General features: G+C 35.1%; 1 protein-coding gene across 2 annotated transcripts in view; it reads right to left on the minus strand.

Annotated features, from left to right (window-relative positions):
• The window catches only part of ZFPM2 (zinc finger protein, FOG family member 2), a 588,101-nt gene that overhangs the window by 277,735 nt on the left and 289,614 nt on the right, over positions 1 to 20,752 (minus strand). For both annotated transcript variants that reach the window (XM_069080910.1, XM_069080909.1), the window contains one exon: positions 8,921 to 9,039. In XM_069080910.1, the coding sequence (XP_068937011.1) occupies positions 8,921 to 9,039 (119 nt within the window). The remainder of the gene's footprint in view (positions 1 to 8,920; positions 9,040 to 20,752) is intronic.

Raw genomic sequence — 20,752 nt, forward strand, 5'->3', positions numbered from 1 at the left:
GTCAAGTGTGAAGAAGAGGCGATGCTAGACACAGACCTCATGCAGACTGACATGTGTGTGAAAGAGAAATAGGCCACCAGCCTCAATCCTACTGTCATGGCTGATTGGGCATTTTGGAGGTCTCTAGTTTTGCTGGGTTTTATCCACAAATTCCCTGCACACTTTACTTTCCCCCATGGTCTCCCTGAATTATTGTGCAGTTCCAAGAGACCAGATCATCTCCAAGTGACCTCTTCAAATTGTGAGGTCCATGATAATAATATGAATGATAATAGCCACAATGATGAGGACAATTAATAATAATAATAATACTAATGTTAAAAACTAACATCAGTTTACATGATGATCAACCTGATTTGCTATGTTCTTAGGGCTGGCTCTGCACTCTGCCCAGTCTCACAAACTACTAAATGAAGATTTGTCCTAATAAAGGGGGAAGCCAAGAATTATAATGAATAGAGTGCTGTGCCTGGAGTCAGGAAGCCTCATCTTCCTGGATTCAAATCTGGCATCAGACACTGACTAGCTGCATGATCCTGGTCACTATACCCGGTTTGCCTCAGTTTCCTCATCTGTAAAATGAGCTGGAGAAGGAAATGGTGAACCACTCGAGTATCTTTGCCAAGAAAATCCTAAATGTGGTCATGAAGAGTTGGACATAACAGAAAATGACTTAAAAACAATGCTAGGTAACTATGGCTAGTTATCCCAAGAATGATTTTCTGTCCAACTGTAAAGGCAAGCAAAGTGGATTTTTTTTGCTCTTTTTCTGTGTATGTTATTCATTTTCCCAGTCTCAGTTTTATATGCCTCTGCACTCAGACATGTGCAAGTGGACTCTAACCAATCAGATATGTACATATGGGCTCTAACCAATCAGATGTGTACATGTCGGCTCTAACCAATCATATACATACATGTGGGCTCTACCCAATCAGATACATACACGTGGGCCTCTAGTCAATCAGATGCTGAGTAGATCTGTACATAAAGAGAGCTGCTGTTGAGAAAGCAGGCATTGAGTGAGTCAGCTTTGAGAGAAAAACACAGTCTTTGGAGAGAGAAGCAGCTTGAGTGGGCAGAGGGAGGAGATTTCCAAGAGCTGGGAGAAAACCTCTGAGAGTGGAGAGGAGACCTCTGAGAGCTGGGAGGAGACCTCTGAGAGAGGAGAAGACACCTCTGAGAGTGGAGGGGAGACCTCTGAGAGAGGAGAAGAGACCTCTGAGAGAGGAGAAGACACCTCTGAGAGTGGAGAAGAAACCTCTGAGAGAGAAGAGACCTCTGAGAGTGGAGAGGAGACCTCTGAGAGTGGAGAGGAGACCTCTGAGAGTGGAGAGAAAACCTCTGAGAGTGAAGAAAAGACCTCTGAGAGCTGGGAGGAGAACTCTGGGAGCAGAGAGGAGACCTCTAAGAGCTGGGAGGACACCTCTAAGAGCTGAGAGGAGACCTCTAAGAGCAGAGAAGAGACCTCTGAGAGGAGAAAGGAGACTTCTAAGAGCTGCAAAGAGACCTCTGAGAGTAGAGAGGAGAACTCTGATGGCAGAGACATGCTGAAGCAATCCCTGAACTTTGAAAGTGAATAGAGTTGTAGGGTAGAAACCTGCCCATGGGAAAGAAGCTTAGTTTAAGCCCTTTTTGAGAGCTGTTAAAATGAATTGAGCTATTAATACAGAGCCTCTGTTAGAGGTGAAATGAGATGACATGCTAATGGATGTGTCAGTATTGTCCTGTTAAACTTTGTTTTCCCAGAGGCAGAAGCTGTGGGTAGGAGCCCCTGGAGTTTGCCGTAGGAGAGGAGCAGGGAAAGCAGTCCCCATGAGCTAAGACATGGTGCAGGAGTGGAGAGCTGTCTACCTGTGAACCCTTGAGGGAGTGGTCAATCCACAGAGGAAGAGCCATGGGACTTGGAAGTCAACCTTGAGTTAAGATGAAAGTGGAGGTGAATATATCTCAGTCACCATGTTGAATTAATTAGTCTGCTAAATCTCTTGAACCAAAACTAAGAGTGTGAACTGAGTAACATTGCTTCAGTTCACATTAAGACAATGTAACAGAGTATTCCAGTTTTAGATTTGGTTCAAGGCTGAGTAAGGAGTGATTAGAAGATGAGATTTTTTTCTTTTTGTAAGAAGAAAAATAAATCTCCTGGGGTTGAGATATATGATAAATCTTCATTCCTAGTTCAAGTCAGACAGCTGTAATAAAAGAGCAATTTTATTACTTCAATTATTCAAATGTGCTTTTAATAATCATAACAGATATTTATATTTTGTTGAAGGCAAAAGAAATTATCTTCTATTAGCATCTTACTTTGATACTTTATTGTCATTTGGAGGTGTTCCTTGGTTCTTGACAGCTATGACAGCAGAGAATGAGATATACAGTAAAGCATCTCTTTGACCAAGTGGATAGACTGCTCCAATCTGGAGTTGGGAAGTTGTTGAGTTTTTATTTTTCAGTCCTGTCCAACTTTTTGTGGCTCTTGGCAAAGATACCACTTCCTCTCCAGCTTATTTTATACATGTGTAAACCAAGGCAAACAGGATTAAGTGACTTGCCCAGAGTCACAGAGATAGTAAGTGTCTGGGTCCAGATTTGTGCCATCTCGCTGCCCTGGAGTTGGGAAAGCCAGAGTTCAAGTTCTGTTTCAGACAGTTACTTAACTGTGTGGGCATGGGCAAGTCATTTAACCTGTCTTACTCAAGTTTCAGGATTGGTAAAGTGGGAATAATATTAGCACTCACCTCTCGAGGTTGTCGCTAAAAGAGGATGAGACAATATTTGGAAAGTGTTTTGTAAACCTTAAGAGGTTATATAGATGCAAAATATTATGATTACAGAAGAGAAATATTTCATGTGGGAGACTAATTATGGGTCAAGGATATTTATCTGAAACCAGGCAGGATTCCAATGTTTGGAAAAGTATAACGAAAAATCTAACAATTAGATGATGATTTTCATTGTTGTTGCTATTGGGGTATCTATGGAGGAACACCACAGCAAATAATCAAGATCTTCAACTAATGTGTAAGTCATGGGACAACTAGGTAGCTGTTCTTAGAATCAGGATAAACCAGAATTTAAATCCAACCTTAGCTATTTAATGTGTGAAATGGGGGCAAACCAGTTAATCCTGTCAGATTCCACTTACTTATCTGTGAAATTGGGATAAATAGCTCAACCTCATCATGAGTTTGTTAAGATCAGATGAAGTGGGGCGGCTGGTGGTGCAGTGAATAAAGCACTGGCCCCCAGAGTTAGGAGAACCTGAGTTCGGTTCCAGCCTGAGACACTTAACACCCATACAAAAAAACTAGCCGTGTAACCTTGGGCAAGTTACTTAACCCCAGTTGCCCTCCAAAAAAAAAAAAAGGCCAAAAATAAAAGACCAAATGAAGTAACTCTTAAAGCCCTTTGAAACATTCAACCAGACTGAAATCTACTTAATCCTAATTGTACTATCTAGCCCATATTTCTTTATCTTGTCTTTTAAAAAAAATGACACAAATGAGTTTTTCTTTATGTTCCTTAACCCTCCATTTTCAGCATTTACTTAACTATGCAAATGTTTCCTTTTGGTAGAATAGAAGACCTCTGATGACTGGGATTTGTTTTTTTTTACTTTTGTACACTCAGTACATAACACAGTGACTTGCAAATAATTAGTAAGTGATTAATAGGTGTATCCTGAGAATAAAAGGTTCTAGAATTTTGTCTGGGATCTACGCTGGCATCACTGAACTATATATTTCATTCTTCATTCTCTTCCTCTTTTTTAAAAAAAAAGAAATATCCAAAATAACTTTAATAATTATCCTTCCTTTTTAAAAATGATGGTGCTATTCATGGTATTGACCAATTTAAATAATATGAAAATATAACTAGGATCAAGAAGCAAATATTTTTTTCAAGGAAAAAATTAAAAGTAGACATTTTAGTAAAACATTTCATTTTTAAAAAGAGGTAAAATTAACATTACTTAAATATTTCATAGAAAGGAGCATTGAATAAATACTTAACCTTCAGCATAATGAAATATATAAATACCTCACAGGTTTAAAAAGATATATTCTATTGATCAATTGGTTTTACCATACTTCAGGCTGTCTCTGTTTAATTAAAAAAAAACTATAATAAAATTCCTTTTAAAAAGATTTCGAGCAAATGAATATTCCCTTCAAAAACTAAATTTTATGCCATGTCAAGGGTTTCAGAAAATCAAATGAACAGGGATATGAAATTCTGGACTATTTTCTTGGATTTTTAAAGGAATTATGTAAAAAGGACAATTTTAATTTGGTAAAACAAAATTTCTAGGGGAGTTGAAAAAGGGGTATGTGTCCAAAAGAAAGTCAAGGAGAATGAAGATGAAACTTGTTACCCATCTCCCAACACAGATGAAGTGATGAAATTAAAATGAACAAGACATGCATTTTTGGACATGGATAATGTGGGGATTTGTCTGTCTGTCTGGCTATGCAACTATGTATTTATGCTTTATTTTTCATTGCTAATTATTTGTCTTGTTTTTGAATTTACTCAATTGGGAAAGGAATTTAGTATGAGGAAGACAGAAAAATTAATTTTTCTTAATTAAATTAAAATAAATAATGAAAAGAAAATGTGTATGTATGAATAGAAAATGGCCCAATCTTAAAGTTTAAAATAACAACAAAACAACCTGAAAGTAAATACAAAGGGCCTTTGAAATAATCATTTGGAAAACAGTGAAGCTGTCTTCATTGAACAGGTAAGAGTTGGGAAGATTCCCTATGACAATTTAGATAAAACCAGGGAAAGTTATTCTGATTTTTCACCAATTTCTTTAGACTCAACATTTTAGTTTCAAAAGTTGTAGCTCAGAAACAATTTAATTCCAGCAGATCTTATGACTTTGTCGGCATTCCTGCTTATCAATGTACACATTTTAAGTAATAATAGTAAAGTACTACTACTCACATCCCTCATTACACTATGAAAGTGATGCTGGTATCCTAATGAATGTGAGAGCCAAACACATCTCAACTCAGCTGGAAAGGGCTAGAGTATAGATCTAGCAATGAACTGCATATCTGAATTCTGAGAATCAGTTTTATTATAAAAATTCATCAGCTATGTTTGTTGTCTACAAGGCCACAAGTTCTTTAAACTTATTAGAATTTCAAATCATGGAACCTTGAAATTTCAATGCAATAATAATAATAATTTCTCTTTAATCTGGTATATTAGTATTTGCAAAATACATAAGATAAATATCTTTTTTTCAGACTAAAACTTATTAAAACATATTTAAAATTATTCCTAATTATGCATTTTTCCAGTTCACAGAGCACCAAGGGTATCATTAAGATTTAAAAACTAAATAAAAATAGATAAACTAATAGATATAAAAATGGTTACTGCTAACAAAGCACTTCATCATAGCAACTGCAATATTTCATGAAAAATTCAATATACCTACAGCATAATAATATATGGATTAATCAGAAAATTGCATTTTAAATATAGACTATCATTAATTTGATATACTATAATGGAAAAGGTCCATAATCTCTTATGTCAATAATATGCAAATGAAAAATATTTCATAGTGGGTACTACTTCAGCAGCCAGTAACAGCTAGGAAGAATGATTGGTTCAATGTTCTATAGACTGGGCTTAGTATCTTCTTAATAAAGAGGGAAACACACACACCACAGAAAAACTAGATTTAAACTATAATTTAACTTAAACTTTGACATCTGTACAATCTCTTTTTGCTTAAAAAGAATGCAGGAGCTCTTCATTAGCTAGAATAATAATGAAAGTGGTTTCCTCCAGGTGTACATAAAGAGAACCAAGTACTACCCAAATGCCATTCTAGGGTCCTTTGACTTGAAGGATCTCCTATTGTAACAATTTTGCTTGGGGACCATAAACATGAAGTGATGATTCTCAGCTGATCAACCGGGTTTATGAAACTATCTGGATTGAGCATTCCTTTTTTGGGGGGAGGAAAGGGGCATCATGGACCCTTTTGGCTGTATAGTAAAATCTTATGAATCTCTTCTCAGAACAATATTTTTAAGTGGATAGGATAAAATATATAAGATTCCAAAGGAAAGCAAACAAAGTATATAAACATGTATGTTGTACATACGTGTGTGTGTGTTTGTGTGTACGTGCACACTGTGTTTGTTCACAGAAGCCAGGTTTAGAACTCTGGGTCTAGATTGGATCCTAGGAATACCTGAAATTCTGAAAATTCTTGAGTTAGCTTGGATTAGTAGATAGGATACTAGACGTTGAATCAGGAAAACCTGGGCTAAAATCCTAACCCAGGTAACCATTAAGTGTTTGACCTTAGGGAAGCTGCTTAAATTCTTTATGCCTCAGTTTTCTCATCTCTAAAATAAAAGGTTTACACCAAATGTCTTCTAAGATTCCTTCCTACTCTAACCCTATGATCTTCTGATCTTCATTGAATAGAGATTAATGGATAGAATTGTTTAAAATAACTTATTTAGTACCACTCAGTACTCCAGATCTCATGGAGAATTTACATATTTTATGATGGGCACAATTTTGAAAATACTTTTTGCTTAAAACAATTGGCTGCAGGTTACTTACAAAGATATGAGAATAGCAGAGTTCCAGACATATCAAAAGTGACAGACTAAGAAAGATGGTTCTTGTCTATGACCAGATCAAGAGTTGTGGTTAAAACAGCTATGGGACCTGTATATCCTTGTATATTTGTAAAGAGTTGTTCATCAGTAATAAGAATGGCACTACTCAATCTCTATCCATAGGAATAAGAGTCTCCTTCCACTTAATAGCCCCTTGATACCTTCACAGATTAAGTGTGTATGATTTTAAGGGATCAGTTTTAGGGAATTTTATCAATTTATTTGTTTATTATTTGTTCAATTTGTTTATTTTTACTTGTTTATATTTAATTGTCTTAAATGTTTAAATATTTTTACTTATTTCAACCCAGGATTTCCTCCAATTATTGTTTTCCACCTTGTCATCAATATACATCACACAATCTTGCTGATACTGTTGCGTTTGCTGTTGTTGGTTTGTATTTTTGCCTGTGTAGGTGTTTACTTCTCTTTAATTTCCCATGCTAGCATTCTTGTCAGATGGTGTCTGGAACATATTGGTGATACAAAAGATTATTTTTTAAAGGAAAATATAGGTGTGAATCTCCTCTGAAGGCCTACTCTGATGTCCTGTCACAAAGTAGAAGTGATCCTGTATTATAAAAGGCTAGCCTAGTCGCCCATGACCTAGTTCAGGTCCTACCAAGCTGGAAGAACTTTAAGCCCAATAACAGACTGCTCTTGTAGGAACTGCTTGTCTAAGCTGATCCACAGTGTGATGTGATATGATGTGTGTCTGTGTCTTTGGCCACATGAAATCTTTTTTAAGAAAATCTACTGGGGTGGCTTAGTGGTGCAGTGAATGAAGCACCGGCTCTGGAGTCAGGAGGACCTGAGTTCAAATCCAACCTCAGACACTTGACACAATTACTAGCTGTGTGATCTAAGACAAGGCACTTAACCCCAATTGCCCTCCAAAAAAGCAAAATCAAATAACGAAAATCTACTAAATCATGGCATGAGTGGGGGGAAGGTGTTTACAATCTACCAACAAAATCACTTCCTTTGAGGTACTGAAGCACAGCAACTTAATTCAGGAGTAAAATCAATAATAACTCTCTTTTTTTTTTTAAGCAATCGGGGTTAAGTAAGTTGTTCCAGGTTACACGGCCAGTTTTTTTTTTTTTGTGGGTGCCGAGTATCTGAGGCCGGAACCAATCCCAGGTCTCCCAGCACTGGGACCGGTGCTCTTACTGTGCCACCTGGCCGCCCCTAAGCAATTGGTGTTAAGTAACTTGCTCAAGGTTACATGGCCAGTTATTTTATGTGGGTGTTAAGTATCTGAAGCTGGAACTGATCCCAGGTCTCCTGATGCTGGAGCCAGCACTCTTACTCACTGCACCACCTAGCCACCCCTAAAATTCATGTTTTTTTTTTTTTGTTTTGTTTTTGCTTTTTGAAGAGGGGAAGGTAGGGCAATTGGGGTTAAGTGACTTGCCCAAGGTCACACGGCTAGTTTTGTGCTAAGTGTCTGAGGTCATATTTGAACTCAGGTCCTCCTGACTCCAGGGCTGGTGCTCTACTCACTATGCCACCTAGCTGCCCCTATAACTCTCCTTTCTAAACCTTTATGACAGGGATTCTTAACCTCTTTTTATGTCATAAGTTTAATTGTCAGTCTGGACATTGTCAGCCTATGGACTGCCTGTAAAAATCTCTTTACATGCAAAAAATAAAATACCTAAGATGAAAAGATGGGCAATTATTTTGAAATAAGGTTATCAAAATATTTTTAAAAAGTTAACACACATCCCCTATTGAAGGAGATGGAAGTAACAACTGTGGTACAGAGTGTGAGTTATTTTGATCCTAACTCCTACACAAGAGAAGAAGTTAAGGACAGAATTGAGAATTCTAATTGGCCCTGGTTTTACAGGTTCAAACAATATTACCAGAATATAACAAAGTTGTTTACTTATTTCTTGTTCTGCATGTAAACCTGAATTGTATGACAATTAATTTGTGTCATCTTAAAAATAAAGGCAATTGTATATGTTATTAAATGTGAACAGTATTAGTCTGGCTAAGGAGATAAAGCAAGAACCTTATAAATTACCTTACTAAACAGCCATTTAGCATGATTAACCTGTTCCCTTCTAAACTCTGCGTAGATTACTGTCAGAGACGAGCCACTTGGAAAAAATCCAAGCAGCTCTGTCCATGAAAAGCAACAACAAACCGGTTTTAAGTGATTTCATTGGGAGGCAACCAAAGATAATTCCTGAGGGACAACAAAAGTATTCAGATTCAACTGTCTCTTAGCATTCACATACCAAGGTGTTATTATTCAGATCCATCTTCCCAGCAAAAGGCCCCCATGTTGTTCCAACCGGAAGTTGCTGCCGACTCTGAATCTTGCGCTCCCCATCCTTCTGGACCACCTCCAACTCTCCTGCAGACAAAGAAAACAAGCCATGTTTAGAGTACTTTCACTTGTGCCTTGACAACAGCCACCTCTGTCTTTGTGTTTGTTTTACATTCACAATGTACTGAGGACCCATATAATGAGAATTAATTATGCTTGTCTGAAAAACAACTGATCTTGTCATCCTGAGGAAAGAAAGAAAGAAAAAAACTAAACCTTTTCTTTATAATTATATTCAAATTTAGCTTATGGAGCCCAATTTCTTTCTTACATCTTTTCACACCCATTATACTCTGAAAGCATTTCTATTTAGCAAGTCTTTGAGAATCAGAGGGAATAACCCTTCCTCAAATGGCTTTGTTCCAGGACTGGGGAATGCAGGAAGAAGTAGGAAAACATACTAGGGGTTAAAGCCCTTAATATACTTGACTGTCAAAGTAACTTTAATGGGGCACTCAATGTGAGTTTATTTACTCCACAATAAGGATAGGGAACCTTTGGAAAATGAGGGTCCCTCAAAGCTATTCAAAGAATTTGGATTGAAAATTGGTAGACATTTTAGAAACCCCTCTATTATTTCCATAGTGTACTATTTCTTCAGATAGATAAGAATAAGTATCTATACTCATAATACATAAGTGTGTGTTTTTTCAAATAAATAAGTTTTATAATATATATTTCTAAGCAGTTCTCTTTATATTGGATATGCCCAGCAATGGAAATAATGGAAATGAACCCAGAATGAGTCAGGCAAAAGCTGATCCTCCATCCTCATACCTCTGCTGCCATCCTATTTTAATGAAACCATATCCTTTATGTTCTCATTATTTCCCACAATCAATCACAACTAACTGATGAAAAAATGAGAAAAAAGAAATTTTTGACATGATTTACAGTCCCTCAAAACTGACAGACAGAAATACAAACAGAAAATGTCTCAAAACTATAGATTTAAAGTCCTTTTCTTTGGTTGTCTAATTTATATAAACAGTGACACAACCCCTTTATCCAGCAGTTTTCTAATTTCAAAATACAACTTTCACAAAACATTCATTATGTTTCCTTGTTAACTGATATTCTATTCTACACATTTGGTGCTACAACTACTATATTAAAAAGGTGGGTATTTGGACTCACTAAGTTTACTCTTAGAAGCACATTGCCAAAAACTAGCATGAGGAGATGATTGGTATACATATTAGTTATAACATCACTCTTCAGCCATTGGCCACACTTTGATGAAAATATTTTATTCTGAGTTCTTGTTGCTGCTACTGCTGTTATTTTAACAGCACAGTCTAGTTAGATTTGGGACTTTTCTGCTTGTGTTTAAGTGGTAATAATAGCACAGTCTCTATCCCTAGTAAATCTCTATCCCTAATAAATATCAGTGAGTTGATAATGATTTAAAATTTCCTTATTTGCTTTGATATCTGTTAACTATTGTGACACAAAGTCCATAGAGAAAATTCATTCAAATAAGTAGGATATTTGGACACTGAAAACATCTTGAAGTAGTAATTCAACAAATGACACCAACATTGCTTAAATGCAAATCCACAAACCTGCTATTAAATGTTTGTTTTGTTTTATTTTTATGCTCATCTTCTGGCCCAAAATGGAAGACTTTTTCACATGGTAATTGTCAAGTTTCCCCTTACCTCCTGGCTTCTAACCTTGGTAAATGATAGCGACTTTTCAATAGCTCAAGACTACAGAAAGCAAACATACTGACACAGCCAGTATTTCCTCTGTCTAGGGGAAAATTCATTTGGAGTTGGGAGGGTAGCAGAGCTCTTCAGAGGTCAGTCTGCTCTGAATACACTTGTATGCTAGGTGTGGGGAAAGTCTATTGCCTAGAGAGTCTAATCATCACTCTTACACGTTGTCAATACTCAACTCCTGTAAAGAGGTTGGGGTGAAGGTTAGGTGTCAGGGAACATGGAAAATATAGTCCATAAGAGGACCATAAGAAATTTGGAACTCAAAAGCTTGTGGAATTGAATGTTGTAAAGTAAAAGTTAATCAATTAATTATTATTACTATTTTAAAGAGGACCAGGAGGTAAAAGAATGTTGCTGTCATCTTGTAAGCAAATGTAAACAAACAAATTAATTTTTAAAAAAAGAAAAAATAAAAGGAATGTTGCTGTCGGGGTAGTATCCTGGAGTAAAGCTCTAATCACTTTGTCCTATTCATTGTTTTGCTAAAAATCAGAGATATAAAAGCAAATGGCATTCAAATCCCAGACTTAGGAAAAATAATAATTGACATTTATGCAAAAACAATATTTCTCACTACCATACTTAGAGCTTTATTAAATGTCAAACAAAGATAGATCAGTTGTTTCCAACATATAGTTTATCTCCAACACTTCAATTACCTAGAAATGTGGTTTTTCCGACTTTTAGAATGGGACAAAAATAGCCTATTTGACTGAGTTATATATTCTCAAAGTATTTTCAAATTGGAAAAATATTTCTTTTCAAAGAGAAATCATCCAAAAGGGGAGACATGCATACAGCATCAAGAAGGCATTTCTTCATAACCTAGAACCTTCCTAGATTTCTAATATTTTCAGATTACTCCTACCCACACACTCTATGGTAGACAACACTGCTGACCTACTTTCTTTTTTTCTTTTGCTTTTTGGAAGGAGCAAGGCAGGGCAATTGGGGTTAAGTGACTTGCCCAAGGACTGCCCTACTTTCTGTTCACAAAGAGCTTCTTCTTCTGCCCTCTGGGTCTTTGAAGTACATATCCCTCAAGCCTGGACCTATCTCTTTCCACAGGTTTTCATCTTAGAATCCCTGGCTTCCTTAAAAACTCAGCTCCTCCAGAAGTCCTTTACCACCCCCACACGTTCCCCCCGCCCCCAAAATCCTAGTACCCTTTAGGGTTATTTTCCATTTTCTAACCTGGTTGCTATTATTGCTCCACCCTCCAAACTGCACCACCAGTGAACATGCCTGGTCAGAGTTAAGTCTCTTGGTTCTGCAATCTTTTGATAAGCATTTTCATCTTCATGGTAACCATTTCATCTTCAGCCCTATTGCCAAAGATGTCTTCCCACCTTCCATTTATTTCTTATTACAATACAATAGTCAATTGTCTCTGGAAAATGTGTGTTAATAGATGGCTTGATTATTTTGTTTACCATCTTTGTAACTTCATAAACCTTAATTCTAGTTGACTTCCACTCTCTTTAAATCTACCTTCAGCCCCATTACAATGTAAGCTACTTGTGGACAGGAGCTATGTTGTTTTTGTACTTGTATGCCCAGGTCTTCAGACAGTGATTTTTTTCAGTCGTTTGACTCTTCATGACTCCATTTTGAGATTTTCTTGGCAAAGATAATGGAGTGGTTTGCCATTTCATTCTCTAATTCATTTTACAGATGAGGGAACTGAGGCAATTATGGTTAAGTGACTTGTGCAGGGTCACAAAGCTTAGTAAGTATCTGAGATTGGATGTGAACTCAAGAAGATGAATCTTCCTAGCAATCTATCCAATGGATCCTTTCTGCCCTTTGGAAAGTAATTAGCATGTTAAGTGCTTAATTAATGCTTTTCCTTCACTCATCTACTCAATAGTGGTCGTGTATTTATACCTTTGATGAACATGTTGTTTCTGTCATTAGAATAAAAACTCTTAGAGGTCAGTGGGTGTTTTTGATTTTTCTTCTTATTCTCAATGCTTAACTCAGAACCTGGCACATACTAAGGGTTCATTAAATGTTTCTTGACTTAATCTAAAAGAAAATAATGAGAATAAGGAAGATAGCCAGACAAAACATCATAAGACCCCAATTATATTATAAAGCAGTGGCTATCAGAGCTATTTTGTAATAGTTGAAAATCAGACAAGCATGTAGCAGACTAGATAAGAAAAAACCAGAGACAATCAAAACCAGTACTGTGATGCTTGATAAACCCAAGAACATAAATTCCTTGGGAAGGGGCCCCATTTTGACAAGAACTACTGGGAAAATTGGAAAGATGTTTTACAAGAATTTCTTTTAAACTAATGTGTTATGCCATTTACCAAAATAATTTAAAAATAGATTGTCAACTGGATGGGTTCATCCAAGGAAAATGATAAATGTTTGAAGGACTATGGAAAACAGACACACAGATGCACTGTTGGTGGACCTGAGAATAACAAAAATCATAGTGAAAAGTAATTTGGAATTATACCCAAATTTGCTAAATAGTATATGCCCTCTAGGGGCAACTGAGTCGTCCAGTAGATAGAGTTCTAGGCCTGAAGTCAGGAAAATTGACCTTTGTGAGTTCAAATCTGGCCTCAGACCTTAGCTGTGCGGCACTAGGCAAATCACTTCACCCTGTTAGCCTCAGTTTTCTCATCTGTAATATGAGTCAGAAAAGAAAAAGACAAACCACTCCAGTATCTTTGCCAAGAAAAACCCAAATGGGATCATGAAAAGTTCAAAGTGACTAAAAAACAACATGCCCTATAATCTAGCTATATCACTTCTAGACCCACTGAGTACAAAGAGGGAAAAAATGGGATCAGAGAAAAAGGAAGAATAATGGCTATTTGTAATACATGCATGCATATATACATAAATACACAAACACACATACACATATATACACATAAATCAACTCTTTTTATAGTTGCAAAAAGTAAAAAAAGATGACTGGGAACTAAAAGGATGCTTAAAGACTAAGGAATAGTAGCACAAATTGTGGTACATGATATGTAATACAATATAGTGCTGCAAGAAATGAAGGAATAGATGATTTCAAGGTGACATGGAAAGAATCATATTAACCAATGTAGAGTGAAATAAGTAGAATCAGAAGAAAAATATTCTATAACATCAATATTATAAAAGTGAACAATTGTGAAGATTTGTATAGACTGATGAAGAAAGAAATAAGCAAAAACAGGAAAACATTTTATAATATGACAACACTGTAAAGACAAATAACTTTGAAACTTGTAAAAACCATGATCAATATGACCATCCACAATTCCAGAAAAATAGTCATGAAACATACTTTCTACCTTCTGACTGAAAGTGATCGATTTAGGGTAAGAAATGAGAAAAAAAGTGTGTGTCAGCATATATATATATATATATATATATATATATATATATATATATATACATATACACACACATGCATGTGTATCAATAAAAGAATTTGTTTTATTTGACTATACATTTGTTATTAGGAATTTGTTTTCCTTTTCTCCCAACTATCCCACAAAATGGGGTGGGAATCAAAGGGAGAAAATATATTTCTGTTAATTTAAAAATATATATTTTCAAAAGAGAGATAGGAGAGCTACAGATGTGGAATGTTACATGTACTTTTATGTGAGTTCACTGAATTGTTAGCTTAGCATAATTGTTTTACTTTGTTACAAGGCAGTTCTTTTGGAGTGGGGTGATCTGGAAATGTTTGCAATGTAAAAGCAATGTACCAATAAAACTTTAAAAAATTAATGGATGCATGCTCTGAATATAAAAGGTCATAATATTTAGAAAAGAATGACAGGAGGTATCTTTTACAACTTACAAGACAGTGAATTCTTAACCAAATACAGGACTGATGAGATCATAAAAGACAAATAAGAAATTCATGAAGTGCATGAGAGAAAATAAGAAGATACTGTAAATCAGAAAATATAAGGAAGAAACATAAAGATAAAAGTCTGATATTCAAGATATAGAGTTGAGTAAATTATATAACATCAAGAGAAATGCCATGATTGGTCAAAAACTATGAACATTTTTAAAATAAATTTTTAATAATTTTTAAAATAAATTTTAATGTTTTATATAAATTCAAAATAAAATGATCAAATGAAAATATAAGCCAAAAACACAAACAGCAAGAAAAATTCATATTAAAGCAATTGACATTTTACCACACACTGTCCATATTGCCCAAGATAACAAAAAAATTTAAAGGAAGTCATTATTATCAATTGGAAGACTGAAACACTAATGCACTAATGGTGGATCTGAAAATTGACCAACTCATTTGGGATGTCAATTTGGAATTATTTCAGCATAATAAATAAATAAATTACATAAAAAATAAAATTTAAAAAAAATTTAAAAAAACACTTTGACTCAATGTTGTTATTGTACAACTAAAAATTCCAAAGTCAATACCTTATAGCAAAATATTCTTAGTCACATGCTCTGTGATAACAAAATTCTTGAAACAAAAGGATGGCCATAATTTGGGGAACTATTATAAAATATTATATAGGGGATTATAATGGAATATCCTTATGTAGTAGGAAATGATGAATCTGAGGTATCCAGAGAAACATGGGAAAATCTATATAATTGATGTAGAGTAAAATAAGCAAAACCAGATATATGTGTTGCTTTTTTATGTGTGTGCATGTGTGTGTGCACACACAGATATAAATATACATATATTTATTTAATGGCAGCAACAACAAAATGAAAAGTTCCTCAAACTGTTGTAAATTGAAAGTACTAGAGAAGAGATGATGAAGCAATCTACCTCTTGAGGGTAAAGAGATGTGAGACTGCTCAGAATTATTGTATACATTGTATTTGAGAAGTTCATGTTATTTTTTTTTCTTTGTCTCAAAATTGGATTCAATAGGGCAAGAAGGGTCCCCAGAAATACCTATGATAGATATAAATGATAGATATAAAATAGATCAATGGAATATATATATTTTTAAAATCTCATGCCTATAAGAATATTTATAATATTTTAAAGTTTAAAAGAATATAATACATACATATTTGTTAAAACCTAATACATGACAGGTACTGTAGTTGTTATGGGCCTGGTATTTATTTTTATGTGCATATACTTATATCCTTCACTAAACTCTTTGTCTTTTGCTTTATGTAGCAGAGAGGAGACCTAGTGTTCTTGAAGGTTATGACAGAGGAGTGTAAGCTCTGGTAGGTCCTACCAGGCTAGAATATAACTGCCAGTCAATAAATAAAGGTCAGCTGATAGATAAAATGCATGTTATCTGAAAATTGGCCTACCTTGCTTTGGAAAATTTCATCACCAAGTTTAATATCAACTGATGAGTATATTTCACTCCAAAATAACTCTAGAAAATGAAAAATATTTATGAAGTCATAGAAGGTTTGCAATCTGTATCAGGGATTATCCATACCAGTACAGTCATAGATACTTGGAAAAAAAAAATATATATATATACATGTTAATATAAGTATCTACACTAAAATTGTAGTCCAACAACTCATCAGACATGGAAGTGACTTTGGGTTCTTGAAGATTCTTCCAGAGATGTCTACAAGACTTTGAAAATGAACCTTTAATTTTTTGTCTTTGTATCACCAGAGTTTAGCATAATATTGGGCACATAGTAGGTGCTTAATAAATGCTGATTGGTTAGTTCTTTTTTTTTTGAGGAAGAAAGGCAAGGAAATTGGGTTTAAGTGACTTGCCCAAGTTCACACAGCTAGTGTCAAGTGTCTGAGGCCAAATTTGAATTCAGGTCCTCTTGACTCCAGGGCAGGTACTGTATTCCCTGCACCACTTAGCTGTCCCTGATTGGTTCATTATTCAAGGACTAACCTCCTCTATTCATTTCCTACCAGGCTACCCTCATTTTGTACTTCTTTGACTTCACCATCTCTCTGCTGCTTTCCAGCTTCCTTTTATGTATTGTCTTCCTCCATTAGATTGAAAGTTACTTTCAGGCAGAGACAGTCTTTCTTTTTCATATTTGTATCCTTGGCACTTAGCAAAGTGCCTGGCATATAGTAGGCTTTAATAAATATTTATTATTAGTTGAATAGATTGGGTTGAGGGAAATTCATCACTAGGATGTCCATGGACAAAGTTTGTGTTTGTATCTACATGTGTGTGTACATATGACATGTATGAGTATATAGATATAATAAATACTATATATGTATCATAAAACTGAAATAGATATGTATATGTAAGATATATATATACATATCTATTTCAGTTTCAGCAACTTAGAAAGAAAAAACTAAAATATAGGATAATTTAGCATTTGTATAATTGAAAGGAGTTCTCTTCATGCCTGAATTATAGAACCTATAAATATATGTATATGAATTTAAGAAAGCTCATCACTATAAAAATGGCCAGCCTTCCTACTAATGATTTGTTGTGTTCTTCTGTTTTGTTTTTTGTCCTATAGAGATTTGAAGCCAATGGCTAGTGCATAGAGAGGAGAAATGTACATTGGTCAAAGCTGCATCCACTCAAGAGCTTTCATAAAACTTTTGTCCTACTGGATTTAAACTCAATAGAATCTTTATGATGGCATTTTAATCACTTTAAAAAAGTTTTTGAACCATGATTTCATTGATACAAGTCCCTCACAAATAGGAAACTCCTACCAGTGCTGATGGCCGCCTTATCTACAATATATAGTCTCAGGGAGTTGCCTGAGGCACAGAGAGGTTAAGGGACATACCCAAGGTCATAAATGCAATAGGTATCAAAGGCAGGACTTAAAACAATGTCTTCTTGACTCCAAGCCTACTTCTTTATCTTAAGCTATAGAGGTCTTAGTCATAAATTTTTTGTTTCAGTCTGATTGGAATGTCCAAAAAAAATGTGTTTACTCAAATATACACACTAATCTATCCTCCACAAAAACTGTGAAAATGGATATTACTAAAATGCAGACATGACATCTTACTTTCCCTCATGCAAAAAAAAAAAAAAAGTCTACAAGGTCTCCTGTCACTACAATAAGTCTTCCATCTGCTACTGAAAGTCCTCTTCAATATGGATTTCACTTATATTTCCAGTCTTATTTCATATTACTCACTTTTTTGAACTTTTCATTGCCTAAATTGGTCTAATTTTCTCCACATATGAAATTCCATCTCCCACTTCTCTTCCTTTGTTCAAATAGCACCTTAAATCTGGAATGCATTTCCTCCTCATCTCTGCCATATTGAATTCCTGGTTTCCATCAAAATACATGACTCAGACACCATCTCCTACACTAAAATTCTTTTGAGCCATGAAATTTGCATTTTTTGTCTCTTATAATTACTTTGTAATAGTTTTTATTCTTTTCTTTTTACTTAGTTATATGTGCATTGTGCTTCCTCCTCCCAATGAAATATAAGTGCTTGAGGACCAAGAAAAGTTAGTTTTTGGCTTTGTATCCCCAGGGTTTAACATAGTGGTTGCACATGTCAGACAATAAATAGTCTCATATATGGTAGGCTTAATAAATGTTTATTGAATTGAATATACCTTTTTAGTAGTTCCTCTATAAATTATAATCTAGAGTAATGGTAACTTTCAATCCTACAGGTCCATATTGGCTGTGAACAACTTTGAAATAAATGACAGATAGAGTGTGCCTTTCTGCATAAAGATGAAGCCTAAAGTATTTGCCTGCTTTTGCACACTAGAAAAAAAAAAAACAGCCATGTCTATGGACATGTCACATTTAACTGATACCAGAGGAATCATGAGAATCTTTGAAAACCCTTTAAAAAATAATTCAGGCTCCCTTTCTGCCACTGACATTTTTCATTTGAAAAGGGTTCAGGCTCAGTCACACAGTGACTCCTTATCTGTACCTGTGGATTTACAAGCAGTCCTGTCTTTTAATGGATTAAGAACTACAAACTTAGGGCAGATCAGAGGGCGATACTCAAATACCTTCCAAAGTTTTGAGGCATCTTTGACTATGCATTTTAATTTTAAATTAGCAAAAAAAGAAGTACTTTCTGAGCTCTTTAAAAGAGTATCTCAACAAAAAGCTGGTGACTGTCTAAAAATGCTATATTAGTCTTTTCTTTTCTAGTTGAGTATGACCACATAATTCCTAGCCTTACTTGGTTCCTTCCAAAAAGCCTCAGTAAATTTAGGAGAAATCCTTCCTGTTATCAAAGCCAATAAATTTGTATATGTATGTGTGTGTTATATGTGTGTATATACATATATCTGTGTAAAATTATATACATATACATATATGTCTCTGTATACCCAAACACTATACATATTTAAACATATATACATATACATGTATATATATATATAAAATACTATTCACTAAATGACTTCTAAGCATATAATAGCATTTTTATTATGTTTTCCAAAGATCAAATTCCATGTACAAGGAAGCTTAGCACTGTTAGCAGTGAAGTTAAGATAGAAGTTGAGATACACACAAGTGTCCTGATTTCTAATTCATTATGTTAGCAGTTGAATTTTACTCTCTAGTTTACAATGTTTACAATTGAGTATTAAATTGATGCATAGGCAAGAAATATGGCATATAGCAAATTAGCTCCCTCACATTTGAAGACTTAAAATAGAGGGGGAAAAAAGCAAGGTACTGAAGAAAGTATACAGAGCCTAGGAATGGAAAAACCTGGCCCTCTTCCTAGCCCGACCACACATTTGCTATTGTCATCTTGCGTGAGACAACTTCTTTGGGCCTTAACTTCCTCATGATCTATTAAAGGAGGGTCCTGTACCTTCACAAATCATTGAATGAAGATTTGCCAAGTAGGGTACCTACTTTGTAGGAACAAATTAGTTGATGTGGAGAATAGAGTACTGAGCCTGGAGTCAGAAAGATTAATCTTGCTGAGTTCAATCTTGTCTCAGACATTTTCTAGCTATGTGACCTGAGGAGGTCACTTAACCCTATTTGCCTCAGTTTCTTCATCTGTAAAATGATCTGGAGAAGGAAATGGCAAAACACTTTAGTATCTTTGCTAATAAAACCCTAAATGGGATCACAATGAGTTAGACACAACTGAGAAATGCCTGAAAAACAATTGTACCTACTTTGTGCTGCAGGAAATGCATAATAATAAAAAAGATAAATATAAAAAAGCTAATTGTATCAAACTGTCCTCAAAGTAGTTAAAGTTGATAAGGTCTCCTGGATGTCTTGAAAAACTATCCCTTAATTCTTTCACACCTTCAGAAGTAGTTTCTTTGTAAACATGTTGTATTTATTTACATGTATACAAGCTATGTCTAGGTGTAGCTAGGTGGCTCAGAGGATAGAGAGTTAGACCTTGAGTCAAGAAGACCTGAGTTCAAATATGATCTCAGATACTTACTGCCTCTGTAATCCTGGGCAAGTCACAACCTCTGCCTGCCTCAGTTTCCTCATATGTAACATGGTGATGCTAAAGCACCTACTTCTCAGGATTGCTGTGAAAATAAAATAACATTTATAAAGTGCATTGTAAACCTTATCTTAAAGCATTAAGTAAATGCTAGCTATTAGTGTTGGGTTTTTTATCTTTTCTTCTTAGTAAAACATAAAGTCTCGTCCTGCAACTTAGCCCCTGTTATGGGAACATCTATACATCTAGGAACATATTTGATACAACATAGTATGGTACCTGGCACATGGTAGGTATTCCATAAATCCTTAATAAAAGGTTAATTGATAGGCGAATGTAATGGTAATAGGAATTTGAAGATCTTCCCTGACTCTTAATAGTCTAGGTGAATTTGAGAACCTTTCCTGATTTGAAAATATACTCTACCCCCTAAAATGCTGCAGGTGTTCACATGGACCCTGTGGTGGGAGGCTTGTTTTTTCAAGAAGGCACAATTTGTTTTACTTTGTAGTCAAGTGGGTCACAAGGGTTGTGATGTTCTCTGACTCTGGAGAAGGGTACACACACACACACACATATCTATATCTATCTATTTATCTATCTATCTATCTATCTATCTATCTATCTATCTATCTATCTAT

The sequence above is a fragment of the Petaurus breviceps genome, unplaced genomic scaffold (genome assembly GCF_028583685.1).
Source record: "Petaurus breviceps papuanus isolate PSGF00001 unplaced genomic scaffold, PetGlider_PUasm1.0 98, whole genome shotgun sequence".
Taxonomy (NCBI): Eukaryota; Metazoa; Chordata; class Mammalia; order Diprotodontia; family Petauridae; genus Petaurus; species Petaurus breviceps.